Raw genomic sequence first — 19711 nt, 5'->3', positions numbered from 1 at the left:
CAGCATCTTTGAATGCATGACATGTGGAGGGGCTATTACAGCAGAAGACCATGAACATAAACCCAGTGGCCACTTTATTAGGTTCAGGAGCGCCTGGAGGAAAACCAAGTATCACTGGGAGAAGGTATAAACCTCCTACAGACAGCAATGAGGATTGAACTCTGACATTACAGCTGGCAGTGAAAAGAGACTGTGCTGCAGGCAGTTATATTTCGTTAGGACTCTGATGAAAATTGATGTCACCAAAGACTCTCACAAGTTTCTGCAGATGTACTGTGGACAGCGTTCTGACTGGATGCATCACCCTCTGGTATTGGTGGGGGTGGGGGGCGCGGAGGGGTTGTACTGCACCAGATTGGAATTGAATTGACTTTATTTCTTACATCCTTCACATACATGAGCAGTAGAAAATCTTTACGTTATGTCTCCATCTAAATGTGTAATGTGCAATTTATGGTAATTTGTAATAAATAGTATATACAACAGGACAGTCAATATAACATAGAAATACAGTTGTATCAGCATGAATTAATCAGTCTGATGGCCTGGTGGAAGAAGCTGTCCCGGAGCCTGTCGGTCCTGGCTTTTATGCTGCGGTACCATTTCCCGGATGGTAGCAGCTGGAACAGTTTGTGGTTGGGGTGACTCGAGTCCCCAATGATCCTTCGGGCCCTTTTCTCACACCTGTCTTTGTAAATGTCCTGAATCATGGCAAGTTCACAACTACAGAGGCGCAGGGCTGTCCGCCCCACTCTCTGCAGAGACCTGTGATTGAGGGAGGTACAGTTCCCGTACCAGGCAGTGATGCAGCCAGTCAGGATGCTCTCAATTGTACCCCTGTAGAAAGTGCTTAGGATTTGGGGACTCTTGCCAAACTTCCTCAACCATTTGAGGTGAAAGAGGCGCTGTTGTGCTTTTTTCACCACACAGCCGGTATGTACAGACCACGTGAGAACCTCGGGGATGTGTAGAAAGTTGAAAACTCTGTCAGCTCCATTGTGAGTACAACTCTCCCCAGCATCGAGGACACCTTCAAAAGGCAATGCCTCAAAAAGAAGGCAACATCCATCAATAAGAACCTCCATCACCCAGGACATGCCCTCTTCTCCTTGCTACCATCAAGGAGGAGGTACAGGAGCCTGAAGGTACATACCCAACAATTCAGGAGCTTCTCCCCTTCTGCCATCCGATTGAACAATGAACACACGTAAATCTTTCCCTTAAATATACATAAAGACTAGGCCTCCACTGCTGCCTGTTGCAATGAATTCCACAGATTCACCACTCTCTGGCTTAAGAAATTCGTCCTCATCTCCGTTCTAAAAGGACGCCCCTCTATCCTGAGGCTGTGTCCTTTGGTCTTAGGCTCTCCCACCATCAGAAACATCTTCTCCACATCCGCTCTGTTAAGGCCTTTCACCATTCGATAGGTTTCAATGAGGTGACCTTTCATTCTCCTGAATTCCAGTGAATACTGGCCCAGAGCCATCAAATGCTCTTCATGTGACAAGCCGTTTAATCTTGGAATTATTTTCGTGAACCACCTTTGAACCCTCTCCAGTTTCAGCACATCCTTTCAAAGATAAGGGCTCCAAAACTGCTCACGATACTCCAAGTGAGGCCTCACCAGTGCTTCATAAAGTCTCAGCATTACATCCTTGCTTTTATATTCTAGTCCTCTTGAAATGAATGCTAACATTTCATTTGCCTTCCTCACCACAGACTTAACCTGCAAATTAACCTTTAGGGAATCCTGCACAAGGAGTCCCAACTCCCTTTGCAACTCAGTTTTTTTGTACTTTCTCTCCATTTAAAAAAATCATCAACCCTTTCATTTCTTCTACAAAAGTGCATGAACATACACTTCCTGACACTGTATTCCATCTGCCATTTCTTTGCCCATTCTCCTAATCTGTCTAAGTCCTTCTGTAGCCTCTCTCTTCCTCAAAACTACCTGCCCCTCCACCTATCTTCATATCATCTGCAAACTTTGCATCAAATCCATTAATTTCATCATTCAAATCATTGACATATAACATAAAAAGAATCAGTCCTAACATAGACTAGTCACTGGCAGCCAGTCAGAAAAGGCTCCCGTTATTCTCACTCTTTGCTTCCTGCCAATCAACCACTGCTTTATCCATGCTAGAGTTTTTCCTGCAATACCATGGGCTCGTATCTTGTTAAGCAGCCTCATGTGTGACACCTTGTCAAAAGCCTTCTGAAAATTCAAGTACGCAACATTAACGATTCTCATTTGTCAATCCTGCTTGTTACTTCTTCAAAGAATTCTTACCGATTTGTCAGGCAAGATTTTCCCTTGAGGAAACTATGCTGACAATGGCTTATTTTATCATGTGTCTCCAAGTACCCTGAGACCTCATCCTTAATAATCAACTCCAACATCTTCCCAATCACTGGGGTCGGACTAACTGGCCTATAATTTCCTTTCTTCTGCATCTCTCCTTTCTTGAAGAGTGGAGTGACATTTGCAATTTTCCAGTCTTCCGGAATCATGCCAGAATCTAGTGATTCTTGAAAGATCATTACTAATGCCTCCACAATTTCTTCAGCCACCTCTTTCAGGAACCCTGGGGTGTAGACCATGTGGTCCAGATTACTTATCTGTCTTCAGACCTTCCTGTTTCCCAAGCACCTTCTCCCAAGTAAAGGCAACTTCACACACTTCATGCCCCCTGACACACTTGAATTTCCGCCATACTGCTCGTGCCTCCCACAGTGAAGATTGATGCAAAATACTTACTCAGTTTGTCCGCCATTTCCTTGTTCCCCATTACTACCTTTTCAGCATCATTTTCCAGTGGTCTAATGTCCACTCGCCTCTCTTTTACACTTTATGTATCTGAAGATACTTTTGCTATACTCTTCAATATTATTGGCTTGCTTACTTTCATATTCTATCTTTACCTTCTTGATGATTTTTTTAGTTGCCTTCTGTTGATATTTAAAAACTTCCCGAAACTTTAACTTCCCGAAACTTTAACTTCCCACTAATTTTTGCTCTATAATATGCCGTCTCTTTGGCTTTTATGTTGGCTTTGACTTTTCTTGTTAGCCATGGTGTGTCATCTTTCCTTTAGAATATTTCTTCCTCTTTGGGATGTATATATATACTGTGCCTTCCGAATCGCTTCCAGAAATCCCAGCCATTGCTGCTGTACCATCATCCCCGCCAGTGTTGTTTCCCAGTCAATTCTGGCCAGCTCCTCTCTCTGTAGTTCCCTTTACTCCATTGTAATACTGATACGTATGACTTTCACTTCTCCTCAAATTTCAGGGTGAATTCAATCCTATGATCACTTTTCCCAAAGGGTTCTTTCACCTTAAGTTCACTAATCAATTCCGGTTCACGGCTCATCACCCAGTCCAGAATAATTGATCCCCTAGTGGGCTCAACCATGAGCTGCTATAGAAACTCCCCCTCCTGGAATCCAACACCAACCTAATTTTCCCAAACTACCTGCATATTGAAATCCCCCATGACTATTGTAACATTGCCCTCTTGGCATGCATTTTTTATCCCCCATTGCAACTTGTAGACCACATGCTCACTACTGTTTGGGGGTCTGTATATAACTCCCGTCAAGTTCTTTTTACCTTTGTAGTTCCTTAGTTCTATCCACCAATCATTCAACACCTTCTGACCCTATGTCAACTCTTTCTAATGATTTTATTTTATTTTTTTACCAACAGAGCCATGCCACCCTCTCTGCCTCCCTGCCTGTCCTTTTGACACAATGTGTATCCTTAGACATCAAGCTCCCAGCTATAATCTTCTTTCAACCATGATTCAGTGATGCCTACAACATCATATCTGCCAACCTGTATTTGTGCTACAAGTTCATCGACCTTATTCCGTATACTGTGCGCACTCAAATATAATATCCTCAGTCCTGTATTCACCCTGAGATCACAACTATGGGGAACTTGTCCTTTAACTTAGCACCTAACTCCCTGAACTCCCTATGCAGAACCTCGTCACTCATCCTACCCATGTCATTGGTATCTACATGGACCACGACCTCTAGTTGTTCACCCTCACACTTAAGAACACTGAGGACTTGATCCAAGATGTCCCAGACCCTGGCACCCGGGAGGCGACATACCATCTGGGAATCTCGTTCTTGCCCACAGAATCTCCTGTCCGTTCCCCTAACTAATGAATCCCCTATTACCACAACATGCCTCTTCTCCCCACTTCCCTTCTGAGTCACAGAGCCAGACTTGGTGCCAGAGACTTGACCACTGTAACTTTCCTCTGTTAGGTCAACACCCCCCCCCAACAGTATCCAAAGTGATATACTTGTTGTTGAGGGGGATGGCCACAGGGGTACTCTGCACTGGCTCCTTAAACCATTTCCCCTTCCTGACTGTCATACAGTTCCCTGTGTTCTGCACCTTGGGTGCAACCACCTCTCTATATGTCCTATCTATCATCCCTCAGCCTCCTGAGTGATCCAGATCTCATCCAGTTCCAGCTCCAACTCCCTCACGCGGTTTGTTAGAAGCTGCAGCAAGATGCACTTCTCACAGTTGTAATGGTCAGGGACACTGGAGATCTCTCTGCCTTCCCACAGCCCGCAGGAAGAACATTCAATTGTCCTGCCTGGCATTTCTACTATCCTAGCTGAGCAGATATAAAGAAGGGAGGGAAAAAAAAACTTAATCTAGAGCTTTATGTTTCTTTGCTTTCTCTTACTGAAGCCTCTCTTCGCTGAGGCCTTGAAGAGCTAAAGCTTCAAGATCACCAGTCTGACACTGTCCACTCCACCGATGGTGGCTGCGATGATGGCCACTGTGCTTGGCCTTGGCTTGCTTTAATTTGCTCTTGCTAATCAATCCCAGACATCGACTGGTTGCTAGTCAACGCTCTGTTACATTGATGTGACCTTCTGCTGCCTTTTTCTACTGGGACAACGGACCTCAGTGAAATCCACTCCTCTCAAACTTCCATTATCCAGATTGGTCGCTGGTCAAAGCTCGAAGCTGATGGTTCAGGGATAATAACTGTTCCTGATCATGGTAGTGTAGGTGGTGAGGCTCCTGTACCTTCTCCCCAATGGCAGTGAGAAGAGAGCATGTCCTATAATGATGGGGTCCTTGATGATGGAAACTACTTTCTTGTAGCAGCGCTCTGTGTAAATATCCTCAATGGAGTGGACGGCTTTGCCTGTGATGGACTGGGCTATGGGGAAGATGAATCTCAGGGCTGTATATTGCATAAATACTTTGATAATAAATGATAATAACTTTGAATTTTTAAATCGTTGGTGGGGAGGGCTTTACTTGTGATGGACTGAGCTGTGTCCACTACTTTCCATAGACTTTTCTGTTCAAGGGCATTGGTGTTTCCAGAGCAGGCCGTCATGTAACCAGTCGGCATAATCTCCACTGTGCAGCTGTAGAAGCTCCACTGACAGGCCACAGTTCCAGCTGCTGCAGGGCACGCTTCAACCCGTAAGGAGACACTCACAAATGTCTACAGATGTTCTGTGGAGAGCATTCTAACTAGTTTCATCACCAGGGGAGGGGATGGGGCCACTGCGCAGGATCAGAAAAAGCTGGAGAAGGTTGTAAACCCAGAAACCTCCGTCATGGGCACCAGCCTCTCCAGCATCGAGGATGCCTTCGAAAGGAGATGCCTCAAAATGGCAGCATCCATCACTAAGGACCCCCATCACCCTAGGCATGTCCTCTTCTCACTGCTACCATCAGGGAGGAGGCACAGGTGCCTAAAGACACAAACTCACCATTTGACGAACAGCTTCTTCCCCTCCACCATCAGAGTTCTGAATGGACAATGAACCCGTAAACACTACCTCACAATGTTACTTTCCCTCTCACTTTGCACTATCTATTTAGTTTCATTTTCTTTTTTTAATATATATTCATATTTTTATTATTACCTATTGTAATGCACTGCTGCTGCAGAACAATAAATTTCATGACATTTGCCGGTGATATTAACCCTGATTCTGAAACACCAACTGGGCTCAGTATTTACTCACTGACCGGCTGCTATCTGTTGTTTGGAAGATGTTGTTTTCTCTTTATCTCCTTGCTAACACAAAATATGGGAGGCGGGGGAAGAGGAGAGGAACATGTCCTCTAAACCCTGGCACATTTTTGATGATTTCATCCCAACCTTCAGAATGTAACTTCAGCACCACTTCCAGGGTCTTGGTCCCAGTCGCAAGGTTAACGGAGCACAGACCGTGGCCTTGGGGGCAGATCATGGTGTCAGGGTCAGAGTGCAAGTGTCATGGAATTACATCGACAACTTCCAGCCTCAGGGTTTGAAGGTCATTCCGCAACCAATATTGTTTGTTGTGTAAAGTTACCATTATAAAGCCCTGATGTAAAGTACTCTGTTGTGAACTTCGAGCAACACACACAAAATGCTGGAGGAACTCCAGCTGGTCAGGCAGCATCTATCTCTTCTCCCTGCTTTTCCAAACATGATGAAGGTTCTCAGCCCGAAACATTGATTGTTTATTCCCCCTCCATAGATGCTGCCTAACCTGCCGAGTTCCTCTAGCATTTTGTGCAAGATATCCTCCACCTCAGGATCATTTGTGTTTAAGATTCCTTTTTCTTCAGCCTCTCCCACCTATTCCCTCCCAGCTTTACCCCCTCCCCACCCACCCACCTTCCCCCTCACCTGGTCTCACCTTTCACCTCCCAGTGTCTCACTTTATCCCCCCTCCCCACCCACCCACCTTCCCCCTCACCTGGTCTCACCTGTCACCTCCCAGTGTCTCACTTCATCCCCCCTCCCCCACCCACCCACCTTCCCCCTCACCTGGTCTCACCTTTCACCTCCCAGTGTCTCACTTTATCCCCCCTCCCCACCCACCCACCTTCCCCCTCACCTGGTCTCTCCTTTCAACTCTCAGTGTCTCACTTTATTCCCCCTCCCCACCCACCTTCCCCCTTACCTGGTCTCACCTATCAGCTCCCAGTGTCTCACTTCATCCCCCCTCCCCCACCCACCCACCTTCCCCCTCACCTGGTCTCACCGATCACCTCCCAGTGTCTCACTTCATCCCACCCACCTTCCCCCTCACCTGGTCTCACCTATCACCTCCCAGTGTCTCACTTCATCCCCCCTCCCCACCACCTTCTGATTCCAGCATCTTCCCTCTTCCTTTCTGGTCCTGATGAAGGGTCTCAGCCCCAAACATTTCCACAGATGCTACCTGACCTGCTGAGTTCTTCTAGCACTCTGTGTGTGTTGCTCTGGATTTCCAGAATGTGCAGAATCACTTGTGTTTAATTTTGTGTACTTTGTATAATGATCTAATCTGTATGAACAGTGTGCAAGAGGATTTTCATTGTATCTTGGTAGATACAATAATACTAAATTTACCAATTTAACCATTTAAATGTCAGATTGTTGGGTTCACAGTTCCTGGGCTGTGCCAGAGTTAAATTACCACATCATAACATAGGGGTTTGGATTATGCTTTGCTGTGAGCACCAGCAAATGGATTCAATTCTCACCGTTGTCTGTAAGGTGTTTGTATATACAATCTGTGACCATGTGGGTTTCGTCTGGGGGCTCCGGTTTCCTCCCACATTTCAAAGACGTATGTGTCGTGGTTAGTAAGCTATAGGCATGTTATATTGCTGCCAGGAGCCTGGCAACACTAACAGGCCGACACACTCTTGGTCTGTGCTGGTCCATTGAAGCATTCACTGTGATTCAATGTTTCAATGGGCACGTGACAAATAAAGCTAATCTTATAATCATGGTATCAAGTTCAGAGTGTATACTGAACTTTATTCACACTGTTGCAGAGCCTGGGTCATGGTGCCAGGCTCAACTAGTCGGGATTACAAAGTATTTGGGGTCAAAGTATCACCTGACCTGGGGGCTGGTGGAGGGGTCACACCGACAAGGTGTTGGAGTGAGAATGTGCTGTCCTGCAAAAGATTAAAGATAAGTGGTGTACTTAGTGCCACAGTAACATAGCGGTTAGCGTGGCACTGTTACAGCTCGGGAGTCGGACTTTGCGGTTCAATTCCAGGATCCTCTTTAAGAAGGTTTATATTTTCTTCCCTGAGCACTTGCGTTTCCTCCGGGTGCTTCAGATCCTTCCCACAGACTGAAGACGTACCGGTCACTAATTCATTGGTCATTGTAAATTGTCCTAAGATTAGGCCAGGGTTAAATCAGCGGTTGATGTGCAACGCGGCTCGCTGGGCCGGAAGGGTCTGTTCTGTGCTGTACTTCTAAACAAGATATTGCTCCTTGAAGATGTCCTGGACACTGGGAAGGCTGGTGCCCATGATGGAGCTGACTGAGTTTACAACTTCCTGCAGCTTATTTCAATCCTGTACAGAGGCCTCTCCGTACCCAACGGTGGTGCAGTCAGAATGCTCTCTACGGTACATCTGCAGAAGTTTGCAAGTGCTTTTGGTGACGTACCAAATCTCCTCAAACTCCTAATGAAGTATAGCCACTGTCATGCCTTCTTTATAAGTACATCGATACGCTGGGCCCAGGAAAGATTCTCAGACATGTTGACATCCAGGAACTTTAAAAAATAATCTACAAAATAACAAGCCACGAGGAGCCACAAAACAAAAGAGAGCAGATAGTAAACGTGACAAGGCAACAAGGTACCAAGGCGACTTAGTAGTGTAGTGGTTAGCACAACACTTTACAGTACAGACGACCTGGGATCAATTCCTGTGTAGGTTTCTTCTGCGTGCTCCAGTTTCCTCCGTCAGTAAATAGACAATAGACAATAGGTGCAGGAGTAGGCCATTCGGCCCTTTGGCCAGCACCGCCATTCACTGTGATCATGGCTGATCATCCACGATCAGTATCCAGTTCCTGCCTTCTCCCCATAACCTTTGATTCCACTGTCTTTAAGAGCTCTATCCATCTCTTTTTTGAAAGCATCCAGAGACCTGGCCTCCACAGCCTTCTGGGGCAGAGCATTCCACAGATCCACCACTCTCTGGGTGAAAAAGTTTTTCCTCAACTCTGTTCTAAATGGCCTACCCCTAATTCTTAAACTGTGGCCTCTGGTTCTGGACTCACCCATCAGCGGGAACATGCTTCCTGCCTCCAGCGTGTCCAATCCCTTAATAATCTTATATGTTTCAATAAGATCCCCTCTCAGCCTTCTAAATTCCAGAGTATACAATCCCAGTCGCTCCAATCTTTCGACATATGACAGTCCCGCCACCCCGGGAATTAACCTTGTGAACCTACGCTGCACTCCCTCAATAGCAAGAATGTCCTTCCTCAAATTTGGAGACCTACTGATCTACTGATTAGTAGGTTAACTGGTCGTTGTAAATAGTTCTGTGATTAGGCTATGATTAAAATCTGGGGATTGCTGGGTGGCGTGGCTTGAAGTACCAAAAGGGCCTGATCTGTGTTGTATCTCAATAAATAAACAAAGAAACTGATGGCCCAGAGCAGCTAGTTGAGGCTGGTTAGTTTGATGAGCGAACAAGGACGATGAATGAGAGCTGGGTTGAAATAGGTTGCAGGTGACGAGTTGGAAATGAGTGGCAGATGATTCCTCTTAGCTGGGTGGAGACTGGGAGGAGCTTGCCTGTGTAAACCTGGCAGAATGAAGTGTCGCAGTTACAGAGAAGGTGCAAAGAGGGCAGACAATAAGGTGCGAGGGTCACAATGAGTTACATTGTGAGGTCAAGAGCCCAATTTAACATACTAAAGATAAGATTAGCTTTATTTGCCATGTACGTCAAAATATACAATGAAATGTGTCATTTGCATCAGTGAGGATGTGCTGGGAGCAGGCTGGAAGTGTCAGCACACTTCTGGCATCAACACAGTATGCCCACAGCTAACTGTGCACCTTCGGAATGTGGGAGAAACTGGAGCACTCAGAGGAAACTCAGACAGTCACAGGGGAAATGTATGAGCGACTTACAGAAAGTGTAGGGATCTATTTTGTCATTGTGCGCTGGCATTATTGGAACCCAAGTGTGGAGGAAAGACAGACTCCAGAGTAGAAATGGCGATGAGAGTTTATCATAATGATTCCAAAAGAACCTCGCTGTCTTGGCCAAGCAACACCACAAAAAGTAACATTCTCAAAACTAGGACCCTGCAATTGGCACTAATTGGGTGTTCACTTAAATAATATGAGCAACGTGGAATCCCGAGCCGATCAACATAAACCTAACAAGCTTAAACAGAAAGTACCAGGAGACTGCATTACAAAGAGCAAGTCGCTCTAGAAAATACAAGGAACTCTAAGTGATTAACGACTCTCATCAAGCAACTGTTAACCAATTCAGATGCTCTAAAAACCTTGGAGCCCAATGCTTTCTGGCACCCCACACAGGCCTAAGGGGCTCATTACACTATTTAATAGTCTTACAACAGCGCAGTAGAAGATGTCTTTAAGCTTGGTGGTATTTCCTTCAAAGTTTTAAAGATGTTTTCTTTTCCTTAACCTTTCCAATCTCCTCAGATACTCTATGGACCGAGCTGTAAAGGACAGCTTCTACCCCACTGTTATCAGAATCTTGAATGGACCTCTTGTACAATAAGATGGACTCTTGACCTCACAATCTACCTCGTTATGACCTTGCACCTTATTGTCTGCCTGCACTGCACTCTCTCTGTAAATGCATTCTGCTATTGTTTTACCTTGTTCTACCTCAATGCACTGAGTAATAATCTGATCTGTATGAACAGGATGCAAGACAAATTTTTCACTGTATTTTGGTATATATGATAATAATAAACCAAAACGAAGTTTTTCGCTAACATTAAACATTCTTCAGATGCTGGAAATCTAGAACAACACATTCAAAGTGCTGGAGGAACTCAGCATCCATGGAGAGGAATAAACAGTAAGTGTTTTGGCCTGAGACCCTTTACCATGACTCATGTTTTTCACTGTACATTGGTACATGTCTTATTAATAAACCAATTTACCAATTTAGCCTTGTGACCTCCTTAGGGCCCTTCCAAAACCACCCCATATTACCACAGTGCAGTGGCCAGAACTATCCTTCATACTCTGAGGTACTTTGTTGGTCAGGATTGACCATGGATGTTGTGTCCCAGCTGTTTACATAATACACAAGCCAGGCAGTACAATATGGAGAGCAAGCTGTTGCCCATGTATCCCTTCTTCACGCATCTGATGAATCCAAAGAAACGGCAGAGACATAACATTTGGCACCAGTGGTGTCGTGGGAGTTGCCAGTCAAGTGTTGAACTCAATGTAGGACTGCCTTAGGGACTCCAGCTCCAGTGGTTTCCCTCGGGATTTACTCCTGAAGCCTTCCCCATGTGTAGTATCGCCACAAGGCAGGGGAAGTTTGAGATCAGAGTTTTCCTTTTCCTAGTTGAGCTGCCAACCATGCTGACAGGCCCCATCCATGTGAAGCGACTGGTTTTAGGGTGCCTGTAACCTGCCTTTGCCCTTTCTCCTGTCAGTAGAAACGGTTATGCCAGGTTTAGTAGATAAGCCACAAACGAAGGCCAGGAGCTGGACTTAGTTGTCAGAGGCTGGATATGACAACCTTAAGATAAAGGTCTATCTTATAGTTTGTAAAGTTCTGGAACAAGATTGTTTCACCTGTACCTGTGTCCCTCTCCTTGGAAATACTTTTTACATCCTGTCTTTCAGCATATTATACATGTGACATAAATAGGCAGGGATACAGTCCTAATGCAGACAAATAGGATCAGTGCTGATGGGTCAGCATGGACATAAGTGGGCTGAAGGGCCTGCTTCTGTGTTGTACAGCTCTGTGACTAATTACATACTTATCACCCCTACTGGGGCAAAGACCACCAGCAGCTGTTTGCCAGAGTCCTCTGTCCTGGGCAGGTCTTCCGAGTTATCCCAGGTGTAGCTGATCTCCTTCTTCTCCAGGGATGAGGTCTTTGGAGATCCTGTTGGCGTTTCTGTAGGTTATGCTAGCCCCATGTACAACCCTCCTTTCACAGCTGGGTTTGGAACCATCCATGGCAGAGTTCCCTCGTCCTTCACCGAGAGTATAAACACAAGAGATTCTACAGATGCTGGAAATCCAGAACAAGACATAAAAAATGCCGGAGAAATTCAGCAGGTCAGGCAGCATCTATGGAGAGAAATAAAGAGTCAGTGCTCTGGCCTTAAACATAGTTTGCCTATTTCTCTCCACAGACTCTGCCTGAACAGCTGTTCCTCCAACATTTTGTGTGTGTTGCTCAAGATTTCCATCGTCTGCAGAATCTCTCGTGTGGCCCCAACCCGTTAAAACCCAGAGCTACAGAAACATCCACAGGAGCTTCAAAGACCTCATCCCTGGGAGAGGAAGGAGAAAATGGGTTACACCTGGGGACAACTTGAAAGACTGGCCTGGGAAGCAGACTCCAGCCAGCTGATGTCAGTGGTCTATGCCTTAGTAGGGTTGATGGGTTTAAGAAAAGAAAGGAAGAGGGAGAGGCGGAGAGGTTTTGCAAGGGAACTCCAGATCACTGGGAGCAGACAGACATAGGTATGGTGGAGTGTGGAGTTGATGGGATGGACCATGGGTGAGAACGGGAGGGATCACTGAGGGAAGTGCAGATGATGGAGGGGCCAGAGTGATTCTACATGGGATGTGAGGAAAAGTATAAAGTTTTTCCCACCACTTCTCCTTCCACTGGCCTCCAAGGGGACAGGGAATCAGGCAGTGGGTGATGTCTCATCTCCTTATCGTAGATACGGTGCAATTAGTTACTGAGCTCAATCACTGTCCAAAGCTCGACTGTGAGTCATCTCTGCAAATCATTCACAGCAGAGAGAACTAGTGGGACAGGCGGTGGAGGACAGGGCAGCTCATGTAAAGAGCTGGCATCAGAGTTGAATACCATAAGACCATAAGGCATAGGAGCAGAATTAGGCCATTCAGCCCATCAAGTCTGCTCTGCCTTTCCATCTTGGCTGATCCCAGATCCCACTCAAATCCATATACCTGCCTTCTCACCATTTGATATCAGGAAATGATCAACTTCTGCCTTAAACATACCCATGGACTTGGCTTCTACTGCAGTCTGTGGCAGAGTCTTCTACAGATTTACTACTCTCTAGCTAAAAAATTCCTCCCTTCCTCTGTTCTGAAAGGTGGCCCCTCAATTTTGAGGTTGTGTCCTCTAGACACTCTGGAGACCCCCCACCAGAGGAAACGTCCTCTCCACATCTACCCTATCTAGTCCTTTCAACATTTGATAGGTTTCAATGAGATCCCCCACATTCTTCTAAATTCCAGCGAGTACAGTCCCAAAGCTGCCAAGTACTCCTCATATGTTAAACCCTTCATTCCCAGAATCATTCTCTTGTACCGCCTCTGGACTATCCCCAATGACAATATGTACAGGGTGGTGGCAGGCAGGAGTAAAATTCTCCCTCATCCTTTCCTCCATTCACTTTAAAATTATGCCATTTCCACCCTGGGTAAAAGTCTCTGACTGTCCACTCAATCTATGCTTCTTATCATCTTGTACACCTCTCATCCTCCTTCGCTCCAAAGAGAAAAGCCCGAGCTCGCTCAACCTAAGATACATAAGACACGCTCTCTCAGATGAATCGGAACCAGAAGCTGGTTTGTTATCACTTGGTGACCACTTTATCAGGTACAAGGTAGACATGGAGAGAGAAATCCATCCATAGGAAATCCGTGTAACTTGCCGAGCCGTTTTGTTGTAATGGTCTTTGTGTGTAGGTGAGGGATAGAATCCTGGGCGGGGGGGGGGGGTCAGTATTGATGGGAATGTGGCCAGAACCGGTTACAGGGAAAATCAGTAGAGGAGAGGTGAGGCGAGGACTGTGGAACGTTGCAAACTCAGCCTTCTCCATCATGGGCAGCACTGACCTCCCTAGCTTTGAGGGCATCTTCAAATAGAAGTGACTCAGGAAGGTGACATCTGTCATTATGGACCCCCGACACCCAGGACATGACCTCCTCTCATCACTACCATTGGGAAGGAGGTTCAGGAGCTTGAAGACACACACTCAATGTTTCAGAAACAGCTCCTTCCCCTCCGCCATTAGATTTCTGAATGGACAATGGACCCTATAACACGGCCTCACCAATTTTTCCCTCTCCTTTTGCACGACTTATTTAATTTGCAGATTTTAAATTATTATGTATTGCAATGTACTCCCGTCTCAAAGCAATGTATTTCACACCATACACCAATGATATTAAAGCTGACTGATTCTGATTGGTGAAGAGGACTCGATGGACTGAATGGGTTCATTATATGCAGAAGCGTGCATTGTGGACGTGCTGTGTTGGTGCCAGATACTGTGGCAGATGTGAGGGCTGAAGAAGACTTTGGGCATGCTGGCCCTCATCATGAGTGGAAGAGGTGGGACGTTAAATTTCAGTTGTACAAGTTGTAATGCTGCTCCTGGAGTACTGTGTGTAGTTTTGGCTGTGCTGTTTACTCAGTGTTATTGAGATACAGCATAGAACAGGCCCCTCTGGCTCCTGGAGCCGCGATGCCCAGCAATCCCCGACTCAGTCCCAACCTAATCACAGGACAATTCACTATGTCCAATTAACCTACCAACTGGTATGTCTTTGGACTGTGGGAGGAAACCGGAGCACCCGGAGGAAACCCACACGGTCACAGGGACAGCGTACAAACTCCTCACAGGCAGTGGCGGGATTTGAACTCGGGTCTGCTGCGCCGTAGGGTGTTGTACTCACCAATACGTTACCATAGTGCCCTCGGACTGTGAAGAAAGGATGCCAGAATTAAAAGGTGGTGGGGAGGGGACGGAGCATATTTGGAAAGTGATAGGTGAAGACAGGAGAGTGGGAAAGGTAAAGGGCTGGAGAGGAAAAAAATCTGATAGGAGAGGAGAGTGGAGCACAGGAGGGAGGGAGGGAAGAGGGGACCTGGGGGAAGTGATAGGCAGGTGAGAAGAAGTGAAAGGTCAGAGTGGGGAATGGGGGGAGGGGCAAGATTTGTTCACTGGACAGAGAAATCGATATTCATGCCATCAGGTTAACATAGAAACATAGAAAATAGGTGCAGGAGTAGGTCATTTGGCCCTTCGAACCTGCACCGCCATTCAGTATGATCATGGCTGATCGTCCAACTCAGAACCCTGTACCTGCTTTCTCTCCATACCCACTGATCCCTTTAGCCACAAGGGCCATACCTAACTCCCTCTTAAATATAGCCAATGAACTGGCCTCAACTGTTTCCTGTGGCAGAGAATTCCACAGATTCACCACTCTCTGTGTGAAGAAGTTTTTCCTAATCTCGGTCCTAAAAGGCTTCCCCTTTATCCTCAAACTGTGACCCCTCGTTCTGGACTTCCCCAACATCGGGAACAATCTTCCTGCATCTAGCCTGTCCAATCCCTTTAGAATTTTATACGTTTCAATAAAATCCCCCCTCAATCTTCTAAATTCCAGTGAGTATAAGCCTAGTTCATCCAGTCTTTCTTCATATGAAAGTCCTGCCATCCAAGGAATCAATCTGGTGAACCTTCTTTGTACTCCCTCTATGGCAAGGATGTCTTTCCTCAGATTAGGGGACCAAAACTGCACACAATACTCCAGGTGTGGTCTCACCAAGGCCTTGTACAACTGCAGTAGTACCTCCCTGCTCCTGTACTTGAATCCTCTCACTATGAATGCCAGCATACCATTCGCCTTTTTCACCCCGATCTTATAGCTGGTGCTGTTAAATATGGTGCTAACTGCTACACCTCTGTGTTGGTATTGGAGTTGGTTTATTATTGTCACATGTACCCAGATATAGTGAACAGCTTATCTTGCACACTGTTCATACAGATCAGAGCATTACATGGACATTACCCATGAGGTAACGTCGCAGTTCTACAAAACCCTGGTTAGATCACACTTGGAATATTGTGTTTAGTTCTGGTCATCTCATTGTAGAAAGGATGTAGAAGTTTCAGAGAGGGCGCAGTGGAGACTTACCAGGATGCTACCTGGATTATGAGGACAGGTTGAGCAAGCTAACGCATCTCTTTGGGGTGAAGGAGGATGAGAGGTGACTTGATAGAGGTGTACAAGATGATAAGAAGCATAGATTGAGTGGCAACATACATCAAAGTTGCTGGTGAACGCAGCAGGCCAAGCAGCATCTATAGGAAGAGGCGCTTGGACTTGTTTCCAGGGTGGAAGTGGCTAACACAAAGGGTATCATTCTAAGGTGATTGGAGGTAAGTACTGGGGGGATGTCAGAGGTAGGTTTTTGACATAGAGAGTGGTGAGTACGTGGTCCGCCTTGCCAAAGGTGGTCGTTGAGGCAGGTACATTCAGAACATTTAAAAGACTCTTATATAGCCACATGGATGTTTGAAAAATGGAGGTTTATCTGCGAGGGAAGGGTTAGATTGATCTTAGAGTAGGTTAAAATGTTGGCACAATATGGTGAGCCAAAAGCACAAATACTGTGCTGTACGGTTCTATGTTCTATGCATTGAGATAATTACACAGTGCCTTGATGTCAGACTGAAGGGCCGGTTTTCGTATTGTAATAGAGGGACGTCCATTTAGAACAGAGTTGTGGAGGAATTGGTTTAGCCAGAGGGTGGTGAATGTGTGGAGTTCATTGCCATGGATGGCTGTGGAGGTCAGGTCATTGGGTATATTTACAGTGGAGGTTGATTCCTCAGGGTGCCAAAGCTATGGGGGAGAAGGCAGGAGAATGGGGTTGAGAGCGATGATAAATCAGCCATGGTGGATGGCCTAATTCTACTCCGATTGGCATAAGATTTATGGCCTTAAGGCAATACTGGATGACTCTGATTCTATAAGGAAATATCAGATTGTCATTTGAAGATGTTGTGTGAGATTTGGCTGGGTCTACTCCTGCAGTTCAATGGTGTGGACACTTCTGAACCAGTTGGCCGACTGTAAAACACCTTGCGGGTGTGCAAGGCGCCAAATAAATGAGAGTTCTCCCTCTGAGACAAACAGTGAGTGTTGACGGGCGGTTGTGATTCAGCAGTTGCATGGGTGATGGTTGGGTGGAGTCTGGCTGGCGATAGCACCATAGAAACTCAAAGAGTTGATGCTGCTTGCGGTGGGGAGATTTGCAATAAACTGCACATTACCCATTAACTAAGATAAGCGCCTTATCAAGAGCTGAAGTTAGACCTCTCAAGAACTGCTATCAGGGAGGCAATTTTTCACCATAAACTCACCGTCAGTTGAGATATTGTGCAACTGACCTTCAGTTCTGTTGACAGTACAGATGTGTATATACAAGCTCAACTAGAATTCTCGAGGTAATAAAATTTCATTGGTGTGTACTGTCAAAACAACGGCTAAAGTTTAAGGGTGGAGGGCAAGCTGCAATCAGTGGTGTTGACGCCAAGTCTTATCCTTAGCTGAAACTAGCTACATATCTGTAGAGCCGCTTTTATGACGAAAGGCCTCCATAGGATGTGAAGAGAATGTTTCCTGTGGTGGGAGAGTCTAAGACCAGAGGACACGGCCTCAAAATAGAGGGGCGTCCATTTAGAATGAAGATGAGGAGGAATTTCTTTTGCCAGAGAGTGATGAGTATGTGGAATTCTTTGCCACAGGCAGCTGTGGAGGCCAAGTATTTATGAATATTTAAGGCAGAGCTTGATAGGTTCTTGATTGATCGGGGCATGAAGTACAGGGAGAAGGCAGGAGATTGGGACTGAGAAGGAAATGGATCAGCCATGATGAAATGGTGGAGCAGACTCGATGGGCCAAATAGTCTAATTCTGCTCCTATGTCTTATGGTCTTATTTATCCTCCCCAGGCTCTTTAGAGCCAATGAGATTCTTCCCAAGAGTGCAAGGAGACCCTCTGGCCAATTCTGCCTGTGGCCAGGTCTGCGAGGTCCTGTCCCTACCCATTCTACATGAAGGTGATGGCATCTCTGAGCAGCAGAAGACTGTCAGTGTCAGTTGGCAAATGGCAGGGTCATGGTCAGTGTGCTAGAAATGAGGGCCCTAGGAGGATGGTAGAAAATGAGTGTGGTAGAAAAGAAGGCGTTTGGCGTCCTGGCCTAAATTGGTCAGGGCAGTGAGTTTAGGAGATGGGATGTTCTGTTGGAGTTGTACAAGACGTTGGTAAGGCTACACCTGGAGTACTGTGTACAGGTTTAATCACCCTGTACAAGACGTTGGTAAGGCCACACCTGGAGTACTGTGTACAGGTTCAGTTGCCACGTTATAGGAAAGATGTCATTAAAATGGAATGAGTGCAGAGATGGTTTACACGAATGTTGCCAGGACTGGAGGGACTGAGTTGTAGGAAGAGGGTGAGATGGCTTGGACTTTTTTCCTTGGAAACTAAGGGGTGACCTTATGGAGGTGTGTGAGGTGCATAGAGGACATTGATCATTGATAGGGCAAATGCACCCAGAGAAAGAGCTGCACAAACTAGGGGGCAAAGGTTTACAATGAGAGGGGGAAGATTTAAAAGGGATCTGAGGGATAATATTATCATCCTGAAGGTGGTGAGTATGTGGAAGGAGCTGCCAGAGGGAGTAGTCGGGGCGGGTACAATAACAACATTTAAAAGGTATTTGGACAAGTACATGAATAGGAGCAGTTCAAGGATCAAAAACATCAAAGTTCCAAGTAAATTTATTATTAAAGTATGTATATGTCACCATATACAACCCTGAGATTCATTTTCTGGCAGGCATTTACAGGAAAATAAAGAAATACAATAGAATTTTTGAAAAACTGTACATAAACAAAGACTGACAAACAACCATTGTGCAAAACTAGACAAATCACACAGATAATAAATAAATAATATTGAGAGCACGATTTGTAGAGTCCTTGAAAGTGAGTCTATAGGTTGTGGAACCAGTTCAGCATTAAGGTGACGGTTCAAAGATCAACTTTGTTTGCCATGTACATTTACTGTATATTTACAATGAAAGTATGGCAGCACCTCTACTTCCTTGAGTCTGTGAAGATTCGGTATGACGTCTGAAACTTTGACAAACATCTATAGATGTGTAGCGGAGAGTGTATTGACTGGCTGCATCACACCTGGTATGGAAACACCAATGTTCTTAAGTGGAAAATCCTACAAGAAATAGTGGATACGGCCCAGTCCATCACAGGTAACACCCTCCCCACCATTGAGCACATCTACATGGAGCGTTGTTGCAGGAAAGCAGCATCCATCATCAAGGACCTCCCAGCACCCAGGCCACGCTCTCTTCTCAGAAAGAAGGTACAGGAGCCTCAGCACTGACATTCAGGAAAAGTTATTACCCTTCAACCATCAGACTCGTGAACCAGAGGGAATAACTTCACTCAGCTTCACTCGCCCCATTATTGAACTGTTCCCAGAACCCGTGGACTCACTTTCAAAAACTCTTCATCATATGTTCTCGATACTTATTGCTTAATTGTCAATTTCTATTATTATTATTACTTTCTTTTTGGTATTTACACCGTGTGTTGTCTTTCTCACACCGGTTGAACGCCAGTGACATTAAACCTGGGCCTGACTCCGATTCCGGTTCTGATTCTGAGCACACAGCGGTACAGCTCGGTGCAGTTCAGGACGTGTGCTGACCTTCTAACCCACTCCAGGATCAGTCTACCCGTTCCCTCAGACGCAGATTCAGGATCAGCTTTAATATCGCTGGCGTATGATGTGAAATTTGTTGTTACGTGGCAGCAGTACATTGCAATGTATAATAATAAGCACTGTAAGTATATAA

General features: G+C 45.7%; 1 protein-coding gene across 2 annotated transcripts in view; it reads left to right on the top strand.

Moving 5' to 3' along the window:
- The window catches only part of LOC134349149 (homeobox protein CDX-1-like), a 47448-nt gene that overhangs the window by 11353 nt on the left and 16384 nt on the right, over positions 1 to 19711 (top strand). The window contains exon 2 of one of the 2 annotated variants that reach the window (XM_063053056.1): positions 10801 to 10869. The exons of the other annotated variant lie outside the window; for it this stretch is intronic. Within the exon in view, the coding sequence (XP_062909126.1) occupies positions 10801 to 10869 (69 nt within the window). The remainder of the gene's footprint in view (positions 1 to 10800; positions 10870 to 19711) is intronic. 2 annotated transcript variants of the gene reach the window in all.

The sequence above is a fragment of the Mobula hypostoma genome, chromosome 7 (assembly GCF_963921235.1).
Source record: "Mobula hypostoma chromosome 7, sMobHyp1.1, whole genome shotgun sequence".
Taxonomy (NCBI): domain Eukaryota; kingdom Metazoa; phylum Chordata; class Chondrichthyes; order Myliobatiformes; family Myliobatidae; genus Mobula; species Mobula hypostoma.
This window is presented reverse-complemented; position numbering and strand designations above follow the sequence as displayed.